The sequence below is a fragment of the Phycodurus eques genome, chromosome 1 (genome assembly GCF_024500275.1).
Source record: "Phycodurus eques isolate BA_2022a chromosome 1, UOR_Pequ_1.1, whole genome shotgun sequence".
NCBI lineage: Eukaryota > Metazoa > Chordata > Actinopteri > Syngnathiformes > Syngnathidae > Phycodurus > Phycodurus eques.
The window spans coordinates 46,706,001-46,723,153 of NC_084525.1; the positions used below are offsets into that span (position 1 = coordinate 46,706,001).

Here is a 17,153-nt window from a genome sequence, read left to right on the forward strand (position 1 = left end):
TTATCCATTCGTTCAACATAATTATAGAGACGCTCCCGATCACATAAAGACATTTGAAACGTGAGCAATTATTCTTCATTATTTCGTGCTCGACTTCACGGTTCCGACGCGTTCTCCTCGACTTTCATTTGACCTTTATTTTTCCAGCATCACCGGATGTTTTTTTTTTTTTTCCCCAGTTTTGTTCACGCGTGCTTTCTTAACACATCTTCATTCCCAGCTGTAGAACAAATCGCCATCAGCTGGGTTTGCATCAAGTAGCACCTTGGTGACCAAAGTAGTGGAATTTTTGTAAGCATCTTCAAGGTGCGTTGTGCAAAGTGTCGACTATTGTAACCTTTAAAAGCTGCCCGATCTCTCTTTTGTCGCGGCGAGGCACGCGACAAACGAGCATCGAACCCCCGGCAAACAAAGAGCTTTTTTTTCTCAACGTCAACATTTTTCCTCCATATTCCATAGTGATGAGTCATGTGTCCGTCGAGAATGTCCACGGTCTAGAACAACAGGTAAGCAGCTCGTTTCACGTCGCTTGTGGCGTCATGCGGGGGGGAAAAAAGTATTAAATGGCGTTAGCTTACCGGCTAACGAGCGCTAGCGAGATGCTATCGTGCTAGCATTGGGTGCGCTTCGGTCGGATACTCGCCGGACCAAATGTGCCGAGCGGTCTTCCTGTTATTGGTATTCCCCGCAACATTCTTGACGTAACTGTCATATTTATCATTCCCACAAATATGCCTTTCCAATTATGTCGTTTCGTGAAGCGTGACAGCGCTGACAAAATGTTGCTTGATGCAGAAAAGGGATTTGACCAATATCAGCGGCCTCCGTCGGCGCTGTCCGGTGAGCAAATGAAACGCACCCAGCCTCTTATCTTCACTGCGTTTGTCTTGCAGCTCGACAAAAAAAAATCTAATCAAATGGAGGTGCGCTAAAGCACGCTCCGAATGCTGCCTTTGACAGCGCGACACGCTTGCTGTCACTTCCAACGCACGATTGTTGTTTTGGTGAAAAGGTTCAATTCGTCTGCGTCACTGGCGGCGTCGGAAAAGCCATCCGAGTGTGCCTGCTTAAGCGGCCAAATCAGATTTCGAATATTTCGCCAAATGCTTTGAATGGGCCGCAGAGGAGCTGAGAACGTTTCATTCACCGATACGTTTGCTTTCCCTTGCAATGCAGCAAAATGTGTTGAAGGATTTAATGGATGGTAAATGGCACAGTTCGGTACTGTGCCAAAAAAGAAACCGTCTCGAGCCGCCGCTGGTTTTATTGTTTGTTTATTGTTGTTCCCCCCATTTCATAGAGGCAGGTTTCTGCAGCTTGACTTTGCTATGCAATGTGATTTCCTTGTGTATCGTTTTGAGCGAGTGGTTCCCCAACCATTACTGAGCCGAAGCACATGCAGTTTTTACACTGTCAGAGAAAATCTCCCAGCAAAAATGGCCCAAAAAGTATACAGCCTACAAACTTAAAATCATGATGACATCTGGAAGTTGGCACAGACAGATAAACAAAGGTACACTACAAATGAATAATAATATTTGGGCCACGGCACACCTGACGGTGCAGCACGGTGGTTGTAGGTAATTCAATTTTCACTTTGTCATGCACTGGATGCTATTCAGGTATAACTATATACGGCAGTACTTTTCAAGTTTTTGAAAATACAAGCAGTCGTTTAGCTGATTTATTTTTATTTTCTGTGCTTTGACCTGTGAGCAGAAATTTGGAATATTAGCAGCGTATGGTGGCAGTGAACAACTCGACAACAAGGAACCATTCTTAAAATACGCTTCAAGCCGTTTACTTTCAAACTAAACAAAAATAGAATTACACAATTTGTATTTGAAACAACCACAGCTTTGCCTTAAGAAATTCAGCTCAGTTTATTGCTAACAATGCAAAATGCCATTGACAGGCTAATGAATGGCATTGGTGTTTTAACTACAGGTGGGACTTGAATGGATTAATCATGATTGATTAATTACAATGAAATTAATTAGTAAAACAAACAAAAAAACACATTTTAATCATATTTTGAGTTCCCAAAAATGCGGAACCTTTTTCATTGCACAATTTCCTGGTACACCGTTTACACTGACGCACACGTGAGAGCTCTGCTACTGGAATGGAGGAATTGATTGAAATAGCGTTGCTCGGACTGATGGAGGCAAATTAGATTAAAAAAAAAAGTAAACTACCCGCTGATAAGCGCATTTTTGAGTTTTCATCGCACCGAAGCACTTCAACCCTCCAACATGCGATCCAGCTTTTTACCGCCATGTAGAAACCATTTCAAGTAAAAAAAAAAAATGGCTCTGGTAAAAATGGTTAAAATGGCACTTTAACTTTAGGTCTGTTTAATATTGACGTGGGGTATTTCCCATGAGTTTTTCCTTTGTTTTGTATTGAAATGGAATTAAATGCGTTTTTCCCCAGAGTTAACGATATTCCTGTCTGTGTCAATTATTTGATTCAGTCATCCACTAAAATCTATTTCAATTAAACCATGTTGCGTTTTGGGACAAATATTGTTTTTATGATGAAAAAGGCGATTAGTCGAGATTAATTAGATTAGATGATTTTAAAATGTTTGTCCTCTTACGAGTTAAACCCCTTTAAGCAACAGACAATTGAACGCAAATGGTGGAGTAGCACTTGTAGACAGACTATATCCCAGCATTCACCGGCATATATATGATATGACGACCCTAACGCCTCCGCCCGCTACTCTAACTGCTGTCGGGCTGGCAAGGGGCTCATGCTTTTCCCTGCTTGCGTCAGTTCCCCGCTTGTTTTATCCCCGCTCGAAAAATGTACGTGAAAGAGTTTGAAGCTATATCTCAACAATTCAGTACTAAATTGTTCTGTTTTTTTTTCACATTTTCAGCACTTACCTTCAAACATATTTAATGTATTTAGGAACAAACCGCGTGAATAACTTTGGTTCGTCTTGAATACATTTGTATTTTTTATTTTATTTTTTTTAAAATCCGCTACAGAACCCGCACGTGAAGATAAAAACAAATCCAGGCATTTATCAGCCTTGGTTGTATTGTGTGTGGTGTGCTCCGATAATATCGACACAGAACACCACACGCGCAAAGATTTTGTTCCACCGGCGACCGCCGAACAAGTCCTCCAAAGCATAAATCTTGTGTGATCTAACAAAACCGAAGAAGAAGAAACACTTCAGTGTTCGCGGTGATGTTTCCCAAAGGTTGCCGAAAGCGGGACCGTTGTTAAATGGCAATGACGCCCCCAGGGACGTGCTTTGGAAAATACTTGGGTCAGCCCCGACTCTTTTCCGATCCGTTAAATCGGGGGAAAGCCACTTTTGACACAGATCGGAGCACAGGATAACATGATTAGACATAAGATAGTTTGGCATTTGTCGCCTTTGGTCAGGAAGGGGCAAAATCGGGGCAAAAACAGCCCAATTGTCTTTGTGAAGCGGGCCTCGCGGATACTATTGACAACGTGATGATTAGTTTGAGTAAATCTTGACTGTTGATGTGCTTTCATCCCCAGCTCGCTGTCCTAGACTTGAATGTGGGAGACGGACAAGGTGGTGGCACCAACCGTAAGCACTTCCTACATGTTTTATCTGTAAGAGCAGTTGGTAATCCATCAAAAACCCTGCTGATAAAGCAAGCAGCGATGCCTTGGAGACATTGAGGCAGCTGCATGGGGCCATAGAGGGGCACTGTGATATTGCAGATCGCCACCATAATTGTTGCATCCAGGATGTTTTTAGGTGTTGATTGTATGTACCTGCCCTATTTACTGATTATTAGAATGAGGCTGATGTCTCTCTCGTGTCTGCAGGAAGATACATTCCTCCACATTTACGGAACAAAGATGGTCCTAAAAATGGTGAGGAGCATCTATTTAGTGCTTCTTCCAACAAAATACTTTTTTCTGGATCCTAGAGGCCCACGTGACTCAGAATGCTACGTTTTGTAAAGCTAACTTGCCCCATTAGTTCACTACGAGCTCTACAAATTGACCACTGTTCACCTTTTACGAAGTCGCATTCAGACCAAATGAAACCATTGGTGAAATGTTGTCTTCTTGTTTTAGGAGGAAATGTGTTCGCTGCCAGGGCCGGCTACACCATCGCACCCGCCGCCGCCTGTAAGTTGCCTTGCCTCGACACTTTTAAGACGTTCGTCCTTCTTGCCGTCAGTTTTTCAGTTCTTCTTCTCTCTCTCCAGTCGGTTGGGACGGGGGCCGCGGCAACTTTGTCAACGGCTACCACGACAACCGCATGACTGGCGGGAACGCTTATAACCGAGGACCGCCTCGCATGGAGCGAGGCCGAGGTGGTGTGGGCGCCGGCGGCTATCGTGGCAACAGAGGCGGATCCTTCAATCCCATCAACACCGCTCCGCCGATGGGCTTCGGCTTGTACGAAAACAAAGGTGGCGATCCCGTTTGGCTGCGTCGAGCTGCTCGGTTGAGGAAGCGTTGATGCCCTTTGCTTCTTGTGTTCTGTGACCTTGTCAGATGCTGGCGGGTGGAACACTGCCAAGGACGCCTACAGCAGCTTTGGAAACAACAGAGGAAAGTCTGCTTTCTTCAATGACCGAAGCAACGCAAATCGTGGACGGTGAGATGACAGTAAAGTTCTCACCTCTCAATTTACGCGCAAGCTTCATGAAAGTCACTAAATAACATTTTAGCCAAGTGTACCGGAATCTTGACTTGGCCAGTTAATTTAGTTTTTTTGCTTTGTGTTACGATCCAAAATTTGACGATATGCCGCCGTTCGAGTGTAAGTGGAAAACAAAATTGAGCAATTAAGCCCCTTTTAATACCCTCGCATGTGGACAAGGAGAGCCACAGTCATTGCACTTTCAGCTGTTTATTGAACGTGACAAATAAATACAGTGCCTTAAAAAAGTATTCAAACCCCTTGAGCACCAACTTAGGTTTTTTTCACTGCAAGTTTGTCTGATCGACCAAAACAAAGTTGCTCAATGGAATGTTCAGATCAAAGACTATTCATGTGTTAGACATTCCATTGTACCTCGAGCTTCATGTTTAGGGTCGTTGTCTTGCTGGAAGATGAATCTCCTTCCCAGTCTCAAGTCTTTTGCAGCCGCCAACAGGTTTTCTTCCAGAATTGCCAAACTGTATTTAGCTGCATCCATCTCCCCATCAACTCAGCAGCTTCCCTGCGGTCCCTGCTGAAGCGCAGCATCCCCACAGCATCTTGTCGCCACCACCGCCGTGTGTCACAGTGGGGATCACGGTGTGGTCAGAGTGACGAGCAGTTTTAGCGCTTTGCATCGAGGCCAAAAAGTTCCACTTTGGTCTCATCTGACCAAAGCACCTTCTTCCCCATCTTTGCGGTGTCCCCCTACACGGCAAACGGCACTTTCTTTCAACATGTCTTTCTTCTTGACGCTCTACCAAAAAGTGGAGTGTACAACTTCGTTGTCCCGTGGACAGTGTTTCCCACCTGAGCTGGGGATTTCCTCAGCTCCTCCAGAGTGACCCTGGGCCTCTTGGCTTGCAGTTGTGCCTTACTTTTCCCATTTTTGGGTGATGGATTGAACGGTGCTCCTTGAGCTGTTCTTGTGCTTGGGATATTTTTTTAGAACCTAATCCCGCTTTCAACATCTCCACAACTTTATCCCTGACTTGTCTGGTGAGTTCCTTGGTCTTTATGATGCTGTTGTTCCCTCGTGCTCTCTAACAAACCACATAGGCTTTCATACTAATTAGGTGACTTCAGAAAGCAATTGATTGCACTGGATTGTATATAGGGGTATCGGCGTACAGGGGGATGAATACAAAAGCACACCGCACACATTTTGACAACCTTATATATATCACGTGATGTTTTTCTGTTTCTGCTAAGGTTTGACCACGGTGGCTACAGTGGCGGCGGAGGTGGGAATAGCCGCTGGGTGGAGGAGGCCAGCAGCGACGGAGACTGGTCCAAACCGACGCCGCTCAACGAACGACTCGAGCAGTAAGTCACGCCGATTGCCGGCTTTGCACGATGGGCTTGTATTTACGCTCACCCGTGTACAGTCTCATGATATCCAAGACAACAGCTGCATAATTTTAATTCTGCGAAGTTTGTCACAGTGTCGTGAGTGGAACCAGCTTTTTAAAGGCACATTTTTTTTAAACAACCCTTTCATTGGCCCTCATTACAGTTTGCAGCTGTGCGCAAGTCTGTGGAGACTGCTCAGTCACGAGAGTGTTAAATGTGCTTGGTAGTGATATAGGGGTACTTTTCACATTTGAACCAATACGTCCGTCCATCCATTTTCTTCTGCTGAGCCGAGGTCTGGTCGCGGGAGCAGTAGCTTTAATAGGGAAGCTCAGACTTCCCTCTCCCCAGCCACTTCCAGGGGGATCCCGAGGCGTTCCCAGGCCAGCCGGTAGACTTGGTCTCTCCAGCATGTCCTGGGTTTCCTCCCGGTGGGACGAGCCCGGACCACCTCACCACGGAGGTGTCCAGGAGGCATCTTAATCAGATGCCTGATCCACCTCATGTGGCTCCTCCTCAATGCGGAGGAGTAGCAGCTGTACTCTGAGCCCCTCCAGGATGACCGAGCTTCTCACCCCATCTCTTACGGGAGAGCCCGGACACCCTGCGGACCGGTAAATTTGAGGGAGAGGGCACCCAACCCTTTTCCGACTGAGGACCATGGTCTCAGATTTGGAGGTGCTGACTTTCATCACCACTCTGCTGCAAACCGCTCCAGTGAGAGTTGGAGATCACGGCTTGATGGAGCCAACAGAACCACATCGTCTGCAAAAAGCAGAGATGCAATACTGAGGCCACCAAACCGAACCCCCTCTACGCCTCTGCTGCGCCTAGAGATTCTGTCCATAAAAGTTAGGAACCGAATCGGTGACAAAGGGCAACCTTGGCGGAGTCCAACCCTCAAAGGAAACGAATCCGACTTACTGCCGGCAACGCGAGCCAAACTCTGACAGCAGTACGGTACGCAACAGTACCAACTTTCGGGACGTTTCTGGTAATAAATGTTAATGTTTAAATACATTTAAATAAAAAATCTCAAAAATGTTCTATTTAACATTTATTTTTCAGTATATAAACTTTAACTACTATTTTAAAACAAATGAGCAAAAGAGGAATGGTTTAAAAATAAGGTATAACACTTTACAAATAATAAAGTATAAATGATACAAACAATAATGTAGCACAAACTACACAAACGTCTTTGCGATGAATGCCAGAAGGAACGAAGATGAATAGTAATTGTATTGCAGTGGTTTATGATAACTAATGCAAGTTAAAAAGCCAAGCTTTTCATTAAACGCATGCGTAATGCAGTACAACATAACCTTGTAAGGACCGTTGGCATGCTGCTGCACCTCTGCCGCGTTTTTTCGCCATTTTGTACAGACTTTCATTGATTTACTAAACATTGTCTCATATGAATGCGGGACTTTAAACTCATTTGTTAGACTCGGCGACCCCAAAATGATACTTCAACGGCCTTTAGCTTCATGCTGCTTTACTGCCTTGCCACTCGTTAGCCAGAAGCTAGCTTCGTCAGCGAGACTCACCTCCTCTCGGTGCGCTGGTCAGCCTTTCTGGTGTGCCCCACGCAGCAGTCCCGCTCGGGCCCGTCCCACGCCCACGGATTGCCGTCTCTGACGCACCGACCGGCCGTCTATGGATTGCGCTGTATCTGACACTCACGAGCGCAACTCCGCCGCGTCGTTACTCTGTGGCAGAGATGTTACGTCTTTTCGAGCAGGACCTTTTCCACAGTACTTGTGAGCATGTTTGATCTCCGCTAGTTTGTTTTGAGTGACGTCATTGCACTCTGGTGCGGCACTGAGTGCGCCTTGTGCGCCTTGGAAATCTAGTGCGCCTTGGAAATTGACCAACTCTTCCACTCCCGCCGCCCGGACAGTCACAAGGGCACGCGAAGACACCGAAACACAGTGAATCACGTGAATCGGTACTCTGTAGGGCCGACCAAATCAGTTCTGTACCGATTTCGGTACCCATCCCTATTGCTAGGACAATAATCCACAAATCGTGATCAACTGGTCCTTATTGTGCCCTCTAGAGAGTTGTTCGCCGGCAGCAACACTGGAATTAATTTCGAGAAATACGATGACATTCCTGTCGAGGCGACTGGACAGAACTGCCCTCATCACATCGAGAGTGTAAGTCAGAGTGGAATTGATCTGTCGTTGTTTTTTTTTTTACCTGATATTTTGTTTGCAAGTAAATCCAAGGCTGTCCGCTGTGTAGTTCCAGGACATAGACATGGGTGAAATTATCATGGGCAACATTGCGCTGAGCCGTTACACACGCCCGACCCCTGTCCAGAAATACGCCATTCCAATTGTCAAGTCCAAGCGAGACCTCATGGCCTGCGCACAAACAGGTAGGCTATACCGCATGTGATTTCTGTCTTCTACACATAATCAGACTGAAGCTGCTTATTTTGCTGTGTTTTTGCATAGGTTCTGGCAAGACTGCTGCATTCCTGCTGCCAATTCTCAGCCAAATCTACGCAGAGGGACCAGGAGATGCCATTAATGCGGCTAAAGCCTCTGGGCAGGTGTGGAATTTATTTTCACTTCCACCCCTTTTTAAAAGAAGACCAATTCCTTTATTTTTACTGAAGACATTTGGGTTTGACATTAAACGACATGCATGACACGAGATCAGCATTTCATCTTTTATTTCGAGGTAGTTGCAGATGGATCTGACACACAACTTAGAAGCTAGCACCTTTTGTTGAAATGGACCCATCCATCCATCCATCCATTTTCTTCCGCTTAACCGAGGTCGGGTCGCAGGGGCAGTAGCTTTAACTGGCCCAGTCTTCCCTCTCCCCAGCCGCTACAACCAGCTCTTCCGAGGGGATCCCGGGCGTTCCCAGGCCTGCTGAGAGACATAGTCTCTCCAGCGTGTCCTGGGTCGTCCACGGGTCTCCTCCCGGTGGGACGTGCCTGGAACACCTCACCGGGGAGGCGTCCAGGAGGAATCTGAATCAGATGCCTCAGCCACCTCATCTGGCTCCTCTCGATGTGGAGGAGCAGCTACTCTACTCTGAGATCCTCCCGGATGACCGAGCTTCTCACCCTATATCTCTAAGGGAGAGCCCGGACACCCTGCGGAGGAAACTCATTTCGGCCGCGTGTATCCGAGATCTTGTTCTTTCGGTCACGACCCACAGCTCGTGACCATAGGTGAGGGTAGGAACGTAGATCGACCGGTAAATAGAGAGCTTGGCCTTTCGGCTTAACTCCGTCTTCACCACAACAGACTGATACAAAGTCCGCATCACTGTAGACGCTGCACCGATCCGCTTGTGGATTTCCCGAGATACTTGAACTTCTCCACTTGGGGCAGGATTTCATCCCCGACCCGGAGGGGGGGGCACTCCACCCTTTACCGACTGAGGACCATTGTCTCAGATTTGAAGGTGCTGATTTTCATCCCAGCCGCTTCGCACTTTGCTGTGAACCGCTCCAGTGAGAGTTGGAGATCACGATTTGATAGACAACAGAACCACATCATCTGCAAAAAGCAGCGATGAGGCCACCAAGCCGGACCCTCTCCTATGCCTCGGCTGCGTCTAGAAATTGTGTCCATAAATGTTATGAACAGAATCAATGACAAAAGGGCAGCCTTGGCGGAGTCCAACCCTCACCGGAAACAAATCTGACTTGCTGCCGGCAATGCGGACCACACTCTGACACCGGTCGTACACGGACCGAACAGCCCTTATCAGGGAGTTTGGTCGAACACCTTCTCAAAGTCCACAAAACACATGTAGACTGGTTGGGCGAACTCCCATGCACCCTGAGGACCCTGCCGACGGTGTAGGTCTGGTCCGTTGTTCCCTCGCGTCTGGGCAAGGGACACCTAGATCCATTTATTTTATTCGTCATAAGGGAGTCTTTAAGCTGTGCTTTGTCTGGTCCCTCACCTCGGATCTGTTTGCCATGGGTGACCCTACCAGGGGCATAAATCCCCAGACAACTTAGCTCCTAGGATCACTGAGACACACAAACTCTTCCACCATGATAAGGTGACAGCTCAGGGAGGAGTGAAACACCCTTTGTGAGCTAAATTATTGTAGCATGTGACTGACTATATATATATATATATATAATAATTTTTTTTTTTTTTTTTTTAAATAGTGGAGTCTTAGCCTTTCCAGCCAGGTAATGTCATCTCCAATTTTTTTGGTGAAGTCATCTGCAAGCAGCAGGCCTCAAGACGTTGTTGCTTATGTCACCAACAGTTGTTTTAGGGGCTTTTCCACTCTCAAAATGTTTGCCGTCATCTGCTGTGGTTTTCTTTGCTCCACCCGTTCAACCTCTGTTAACTTTGGCATGCCGTTGTTTGACCAATGGCTCTGACTGATTTTCTCTCAGCTTCACAATTGCTACTTTTTCACCCGAAAATATTTCTCTTGTCCACTCTGGTGTAAATATAGTCTGCACAGGCAAAAAACCCATCTGAAAACAGGTGTAGATGTTCAGTGCAGTTTGTTGTGCAGACACACACACACACACACACACACACACACACACACACCAAATAAATGGGAGACTGCTGAGACAAAGATAAAGCTGCAAGAATGTTCACATGATCCCAAACATACAAGCCTGTATGTGAAGCTCGGCGGAGATGATGTCGTGGCTGCCTCTGGGTTGGGCTCATCAAGTTTTATTGATCAATGACATGATTGTAGCAGCAAAATGAATTCTGAGTTTTGCAGAAACATTTTGTCTGCCAATTGAAAAAGAGATGCAATCAAGTTGTGCGTTTCTCCATCATGCAGCGAGCTCGTCATTCAAATATACTGCCCAAACAACGACGGAGGTCATCAAGGGGGAAAATGTGGAAGGTTTGAGACTGGCCATGTCAATCTCCAGACTTAAACCCTATAGAGCTTACATTTCACCTGCTCATGTTTTCAGTTTACAGCAAAAATAAAGGAAATGGTTCCAAGACTTTTGGTGTGGAGTGTATTGGTGTTAGTTTGGATTAGATTGGATCCGAATGTGACAACCACTCATGAGCTAATGGTGTAAACTGTTGCCTCTTACAAGAATCATGTATGCCATCATTTTTTGGCTTTGAATTTTTTTCCACCTATACGCTGCTGCCTATTGAGTTAAAATTTGGTGATTATTCCGCTTATTATAGGAGAATGGAAAATATGGCCGTCGTAAGCAGTACCCCATTTCTTTGGTCCTGGCCCCTACTCGAGAGCTGGCACTGCAGATATATGATGAAGCCAGGAAGGTAGGTTTGCATAATGAAAAAGAAGATTAAGAGAATATTCTTGATTTTCCATATTTTTGTGTCTCCTTTTCTAGTTTTCCTACCGGTCCAGAGTGCGTCCCTGTGTCGTGTACGGAGGAGCCGACATCGGCCAGCAGATCCGAGAGCTGGAGAGAGGCTGTCACCTCCTGGTGGCCACGCCCGGAAGACTGGTGGACATGATGGAGAGGGGCAAGATTGGGCTAGACTACTGCAAGTAAGATCTGGACAGGAGCGGAGGTTTTTTTTCACCTTTTCATCCAAGTTTGTTGGGCTTGCACGATGACAGGTTTTCAAAGTCCACACTAATTCTTGTTGTCGCTGATGATGCTGTTGATATTTTTTCAGGAAAAAAACATTAGGACATGCTTGGCAAAAATCTTTATTCACTCAAAATGCACAGCGCATACACCAAATTCACACAGAAGATACACATTGGAACACAAGAGTGTGGAAGTGGGCAGGCTGAAGGCTGTTTCATGAGAGTATCTCCAGTATCTCTCGCGCTGGCAAAATATTTCTGCCAGCGCTAGTACTTCTGGGGTCCACAGTCGCCACGGCATCAGGGTTAGATTTTTGTAAAACGTTATCTGCCGGTCAATGCAACGGCATGCTCCCAAAGTCAAATAAAACTGTTCGAGTTTCAGCCAACAAAAAGCACTGCTGATGTGTGCCTTGTTTGAGGCTTCTGTAGCAGTGGTTCCCAAATGCTTTTTGCAGCACCCCCCTTTTGGGAATAAAATTATTTTCAGCCCCCGCCCACAGTTTGTCAATAAATAGGCAAACGCTTAGCTTGCAAACATTATTCCTTGGGAATCAACAAAAACATGAACAACAAACATAACTCCAATAATCACTGCAGTGGTCACTTTTACAGTTGAAAAATTACACTGGCGAGCCACCAAGAATAAATAGGTGTAACCTAATAATGAAAAGTGTTCATGGTAGCCCCGCGCCCCTCCTGTCATAACGCCGGGCCCGCCCCAGTTTGAAATCCACTGTTCTATAGTATTAGCCCCTGTGAACGGCAGGCACACAGCACCGCTGGGCGGAGTAGAGGCCGGGCAAAATGAAGAGCGACGAGGAGAACTTTTCCCATCGTGGAAGCGTTACGCCAACGAAACATATGGCGACACATTGCTCGTTGTAGTTTGGAGCTTGTGGACGATCAAAGGCCAACTTGGAGCCGGTCGGTCACAAAGAATCGAGCCACGTAAGTGGGACATAACTCCTTTCAACTCTTCCGTGCTTTTCCGGGTCGACGTACTGTTTTAAAGGCGATGGGCACATACGATCACCCAATTATACGATCGCTACGTTCTCAGGGCGAGTTCAATAAAACGATGACTCTTGTGTGGTTGCTGGCTTACCCCAAATGATCAGTCTGCATTTTATTTTATGTTCCTCACTATTATATTTGTTGGCAGTCAACAAAACCCACTTTTAAATATGGATAGCAGTTCAGAATGTTTTGTGTGCATAAGCACGACGACCCCGGCCAGGTGCAGTCTTGCTCGCTGTCCCTAATCAAGTGGCCGGCCTCCCAGATTAAAAAACTGCTTTCTACTTGAAATCACCACGAAAGGAGGAAAAAACAAGACAATGTGGTGTTGATGTACAACCCCAATTCCAGTGAAGTTGAGACATTGTGTTAAACAATAAAAACAGAATACAATGATTTTCAAATCATGTCCAACCTACATTTAATTGAATACACTACAAAGACAAGATAGTTAATGTTCAAACTGATCAACTTGATTGTTTTCAGCAAATAATCATTCACTTAGAATTTTATGGCTGCAGCAAGTTGCAAAAAAGACTGAGAAGGTTGAGGAATGCTCATCAAACATGTTTGGAACGTCCCACAGGTGAGCAGGCTCATTGGGAACAGGTGGGCGCCATGATTGGATAGAAAAGGAGCTTCCCTGAATTGCTCAGTCATTCACAAGCAAAGATGGGGCGAGGTTCACCTCTTTGGGAACAAGTGCGTGAGGAAATAGTCCAACAGTTTAAGGACAACATTCCTCAACGTACAATTGCAAGGAATTTAGGGATTTCGTCATCTACGGTCCATATCATCATCAAAAGGTTCAGAGAATCTGGAGAAATCACTGCATGGAAGCGGCAAGGCCGAAAACCGACATTGAATGCCCGTGACATTCGATCTCTCAGGTGGCAGTGCATCAAAAACCGACATCAATGTGTAAAGGATATCACCACACAGGCTCAGGAACACTTCAGAAAACCAATGTCAGTCAATACAGTTCGGCGCTACAGCCGTAGGTGCAACTTGAAACTCTAGTATGCAAAGCAAAAGCCATTCATCAACGACACCGGCTTCTCTGGGCCCAAGTTCATCTAAGATGGACCGATGCAAAGTAGAAAAGTGTTCGGTAGTCCGACGAGTCCGCGTTTCAAATTGTTTTTTTAAATTGTGGTCGTCATGTCCTCCGGGCCAAAGAGGAAAAGAACCATCCGGACCGTTATGGACGCAAAGTTCAAAAGCCAGCATCCGTGATGGTATGGGGCTGTGTTAGTGTCAATAGCATGGGTAACTTACACATCTGTGAAGGCACCATCAATGCTGAAAGGTACGTACAGGTTTTGGAGAAACATATGCTGCCATCCAAGCAACGTCTTTTTCATGGACGCCACTGCTTATTTCAGCAAGACAACGCCAAACCACATTCTGCACGTGGTACAACAGCGTGGCTTCGTAGTAAAAGAGTGCGGGTACTAGACTGGCCTGCCTGCAGTCCAGACCAGTCTCCCATTGAAAAGGTGTGGCGCATTATGAAGCGTAAAATACGACAACGGAGACCCCGGACAGTTGAACAGCTGAAGCTGTACATCGAGCAAGAATGGGAAAGAATTCCATCGACAAAGCTTCAACAATTAGTGTCCTCAGTTCCCAAACGTTTATTGAAAGTTGTTAAAAGAAAAGGTGATGTAACACAGTGCTAAACATGAGCCTGTCCCAGCTTTTTTGGAACGTGTTGCAGCCATAAAATTCAAAGTTCATGATTATTTGCTAAAAACAATCAAGTTTATCAGTTTGAACATCTAATATTTTGTCTTTGTAGTGTGCAATTATATATAGGTTGAACATGAGTTGCAAATCCTTGTATTCTGTTTTTATTTATGTTTAACACAACGTCCCAACTTCATTGGAATTGGGGTTGTAGTTTGCTTAAAGACGTTACTAAACTGTCAACGATTGCGTTGTCTCTTACAACTACTTTTGACCAAAGAATGAGTGGTCTCTTGTGAGCTAACATGAATAGCTATGCTAGCTACGCATTAGACAATCGGTCCATAGCGAACGCAGGTATTGACGTGGATGAATTTGCTTTAATAATACGACTCTACCCGTTCTGCAAAATTCTTGGTGTGCCTTTAGTGGTTTGTAAATAATCCAGTCATTTGGCGTAGCGCTCAAGGGACCGGAAGAGGGGGGGCGGGATCGGTCCTTAAAATCGGAAGTGCGTGGCATAACCCCCCTTGACGACAACGTCAACATATATTTGATTGACCGGTGAAGGGGTTGCCTTCAGCGGACTAACCAGTACTAGGCATAACAGCTGACAATAGGTTGCTGAGTCATAATTAGAGCTTGTTGAGTGGGGGTATCTGTGACCCTGAGTTTCAAATGTCCACTTTTGGCCGTAGGTACCTTGTCCTGGATGAAGCGGATCGAATGCTGGACATGGGCTTCGAGCCGCAGATACGGCGCATCGTGGAACAGGACACCATGCCTCCCAAAGGCAGCCGGCAGACCATGATGTTCAGCGCCACCTTTCCCAAAGAAATCCAGGTGTGTCCGTTGATCCCCTTTCCCGAGCAACCGCCCTGCGCTCTTATTGGGCTTGAACCGATCTCGAACCGGAGCGAAAGCCCTCGTTTTGTCTCCCCTGCAGATTCTGGCCAGGGATTTCCTGGACGACTATATCTTCCTGGCAGTGGGACGAGTGGGCTCCACCTCCGAGAACATCACTCAGAAGGTGGTTTGGGTGGAAGAGAGCGACAAGAGGTCTTTTCTCCTGGACCTGCTCAGTGCCACGGGTGAGATAGTCAGAACGCACGATCGGTTTTCTGTCCCTGTGGCGACGTTCCACACGAATGCAGGCGCACGCACCAATGTTAGATTCTCAAGGTGGTCGGGGGACGGGTGAGGGGGCAAGTGTAGTGGTTGGTGTTGATGGTTTGGTGTGGTTTTATCCCAAGTCATCCCCAGCGAAGTGCAGGACAATGCTGGAGAGAACATGGAGAAGCCTGGTAAGCTCTTCAGCAAAGAATCTCGCATCCACAACCTTTCTTTCTTTCTTTAGTTTGTACTTGCCTGCGATACTCATCTTAGTGTGGTATCTCATCGGTTCTGTGCGTCCTGGCATGAGTCGGAGGTCAAGTCCAACATGCCCCCAGTTTTTATTACAAAAACCATCTGTGCGACATGTTTTTAATCAGTGGTCACAGTTATTAATATTATTACAATTATTTTTGTTGTGTGTTCCATATGTCCTGCAGTGCATGTTTTTCTTTTGTCATCACCAATATAAGCAGCTGTAATATTTGAGCAAAGCTTGTTGTAACTTGATTCGCGCCTGCTTTATTGCTCACTTGCGCCAGTCAATTTTAGGTGCGCTCTTCTCTTTAGGCAAGGACTCGCTGACTCTGGTTTTTGTGGAGACCAAAAAAGGCGCCGACGCCTTGGAGGACTTCCTGTACCGGGAAGGTTACGCCTGCACCAGCATCCACGGCGACCGCTCCCAGAGGGACAGAGAGGAGGCTCTGAACCAGTTCCGATCTGGAAAATGCCCCATCCTGGTGGCCACAGCTGTCGGTCAAATTCAAATGTAGCAAAATGCTTCGCAGCACGGCCATGTGGGCATTTTTTAAAAGCTGCTGTCCCCACCGCTCAGGTTGCGGCTCGTGGACTTGACATCTCCAATGTGAAACACGTTATTAACTTTGACCTGCCCAGTGACATTGAGGAGTACGTTCACCGTATTGGACGCACAGGACGAGTGGGAAATCTGGGTAAGACGAGCTGCTTGTGTAACTGAGTGGTAAATACTGGATAATAGTGAGTGCGAATGCTTTCATCAGAATCAGAATCCTCTTTATTTGCCAAGTATGTCAAAAGCACACCAGGAATTTGTCTCCGGTAGCCGGAGCCGCTCGAGTACGACAACAGTCAGTCAATTGAGAGAGAATACTTTTGAAACATAAAAACACAGTCACTGAGCAATAAAAGGTTACCAGTAATGCCGGTACAATATTTTTTGTTTGTTTGTTTTTATGGCCACACTCTCAACAATACAAATAAAACCTATTTTCCTTCAGGACTGGCCACGTCGTTCTTCAACGACAGGAACGGGAACATCACTAAAGACCTGTTGGACATCCTGGTTGAAGCCAAACAGGAAGTTCCTTCCTGGCTGGAGAGCCTGGCCTATGAGCACCAACATAAGAGCAGCAACCGCGGACGCTCCAAGAGGTCCGCAAACGTAGCAACCTGAGCACACCGTTTAAGATTCCTTGGAGACGTTGCATGCAGTCCAAACAAATCCATTCGCTTGGCAGGTTCGCTGGTGGTTTTGGAGCACGTGACTATCGTCAGACGGCCGCCGGAGGCAACGCCGGAGGCTTTGGAGGGCGTGGCGTTCGGAACCAAGCGGGACACGGAGGAGCCCGCGGCTTTGCAGGAGGTGCGGCTGTGATTTTAGTTGTTGAACGCCGTTTTCACAGAGGTCGACCCCCCGAGCATTCTTTAGTAAGCAGCAGTAATGAATAGGTAGGGTTGAAGGAAATACAGCAGTTTCTCCCAGAAAGTGGAGAAAATGAGCTTTTTGAAAAGAAG

General features: G+C 46.3%; 1 protein-coding gene across 3 annotated transcripts in view; it reads left to right on the top strand.

Moving 5' to 3' along the window:
• The window catches only part of LOC133412155 (ATP-dependent RNA helicase DDX3X-like), a 23,221-nt gene continuing 6,068 nt past the window's right edge, over positions 1–17,153 (top strand). Inside the window, exons 1-19 of one of the 3 annotated variants that reach the window (XM_061695303.1) lie at positions 1–506; positions 3,529–3,580; positions 3,826–3,873; positions 4,081–4,134; positions 4,215–4,421; positions 4,507–4,609; positions 5,867–5,980; positions 8,070–8,169; positions 8,258–8,393; positions 8,473–8,570; positions 11,177–11,275; positions 11,350–11,510; positions 14,963–15,107; positions 15,211–15,355; positions 15,518–15,568; positions 15,948–16,129; positions 16,213–16,330; positions 16,637–16,790; positions 16,877–17,001. In XM_061695303.1, coding sequence (XP_061551287.1) covers positions 462–506; positions 3,529–3,580; positions 3,826–3,873; positions 4,081–4,134; positions 4,215–4,421; positions 4,507–4,609; positions 5,867–5,980; positions 8,070–8,169; positions 8,258–8,393; positions 8,473–8,570; positions 11,177–11,275; positions 11,350–11,510; positions 14,963–15,107; positions 15,211–15,355; positions 15,518–15,568; positions 15,948–16,129; positions 16,213–16,330; positions 16,637–16,790; positions 16,877–17,001 — 2,137 coding nt within the window. In that variant the 5' untranslated portion in view covers positions 1–461. The remainder of the gene's footprint in view (positions 507–3,528; positions 3,581–3,825; positions 3,874–4,080; positions 4,135–4,214; positions 4,422–4,506; positions 4,610–5,866; positions 5,981–8,069; positions 8,170–8,257; positions 8,394–8,472; positions 8,571–11,176; positions 11,276–11,349; positions 11,511–14,962; positions 15,108–15,210; positions 15,356–15,517; positions 15,569–15,947; positions 16,130–16,212; positions 16,331–16,636; positions 16,791–16,876; positions 17,002–17,153) is intronic. The other 2 variants (XM_061695321.1, XM_061695312.1) reach the window with 2 other exon arrangements.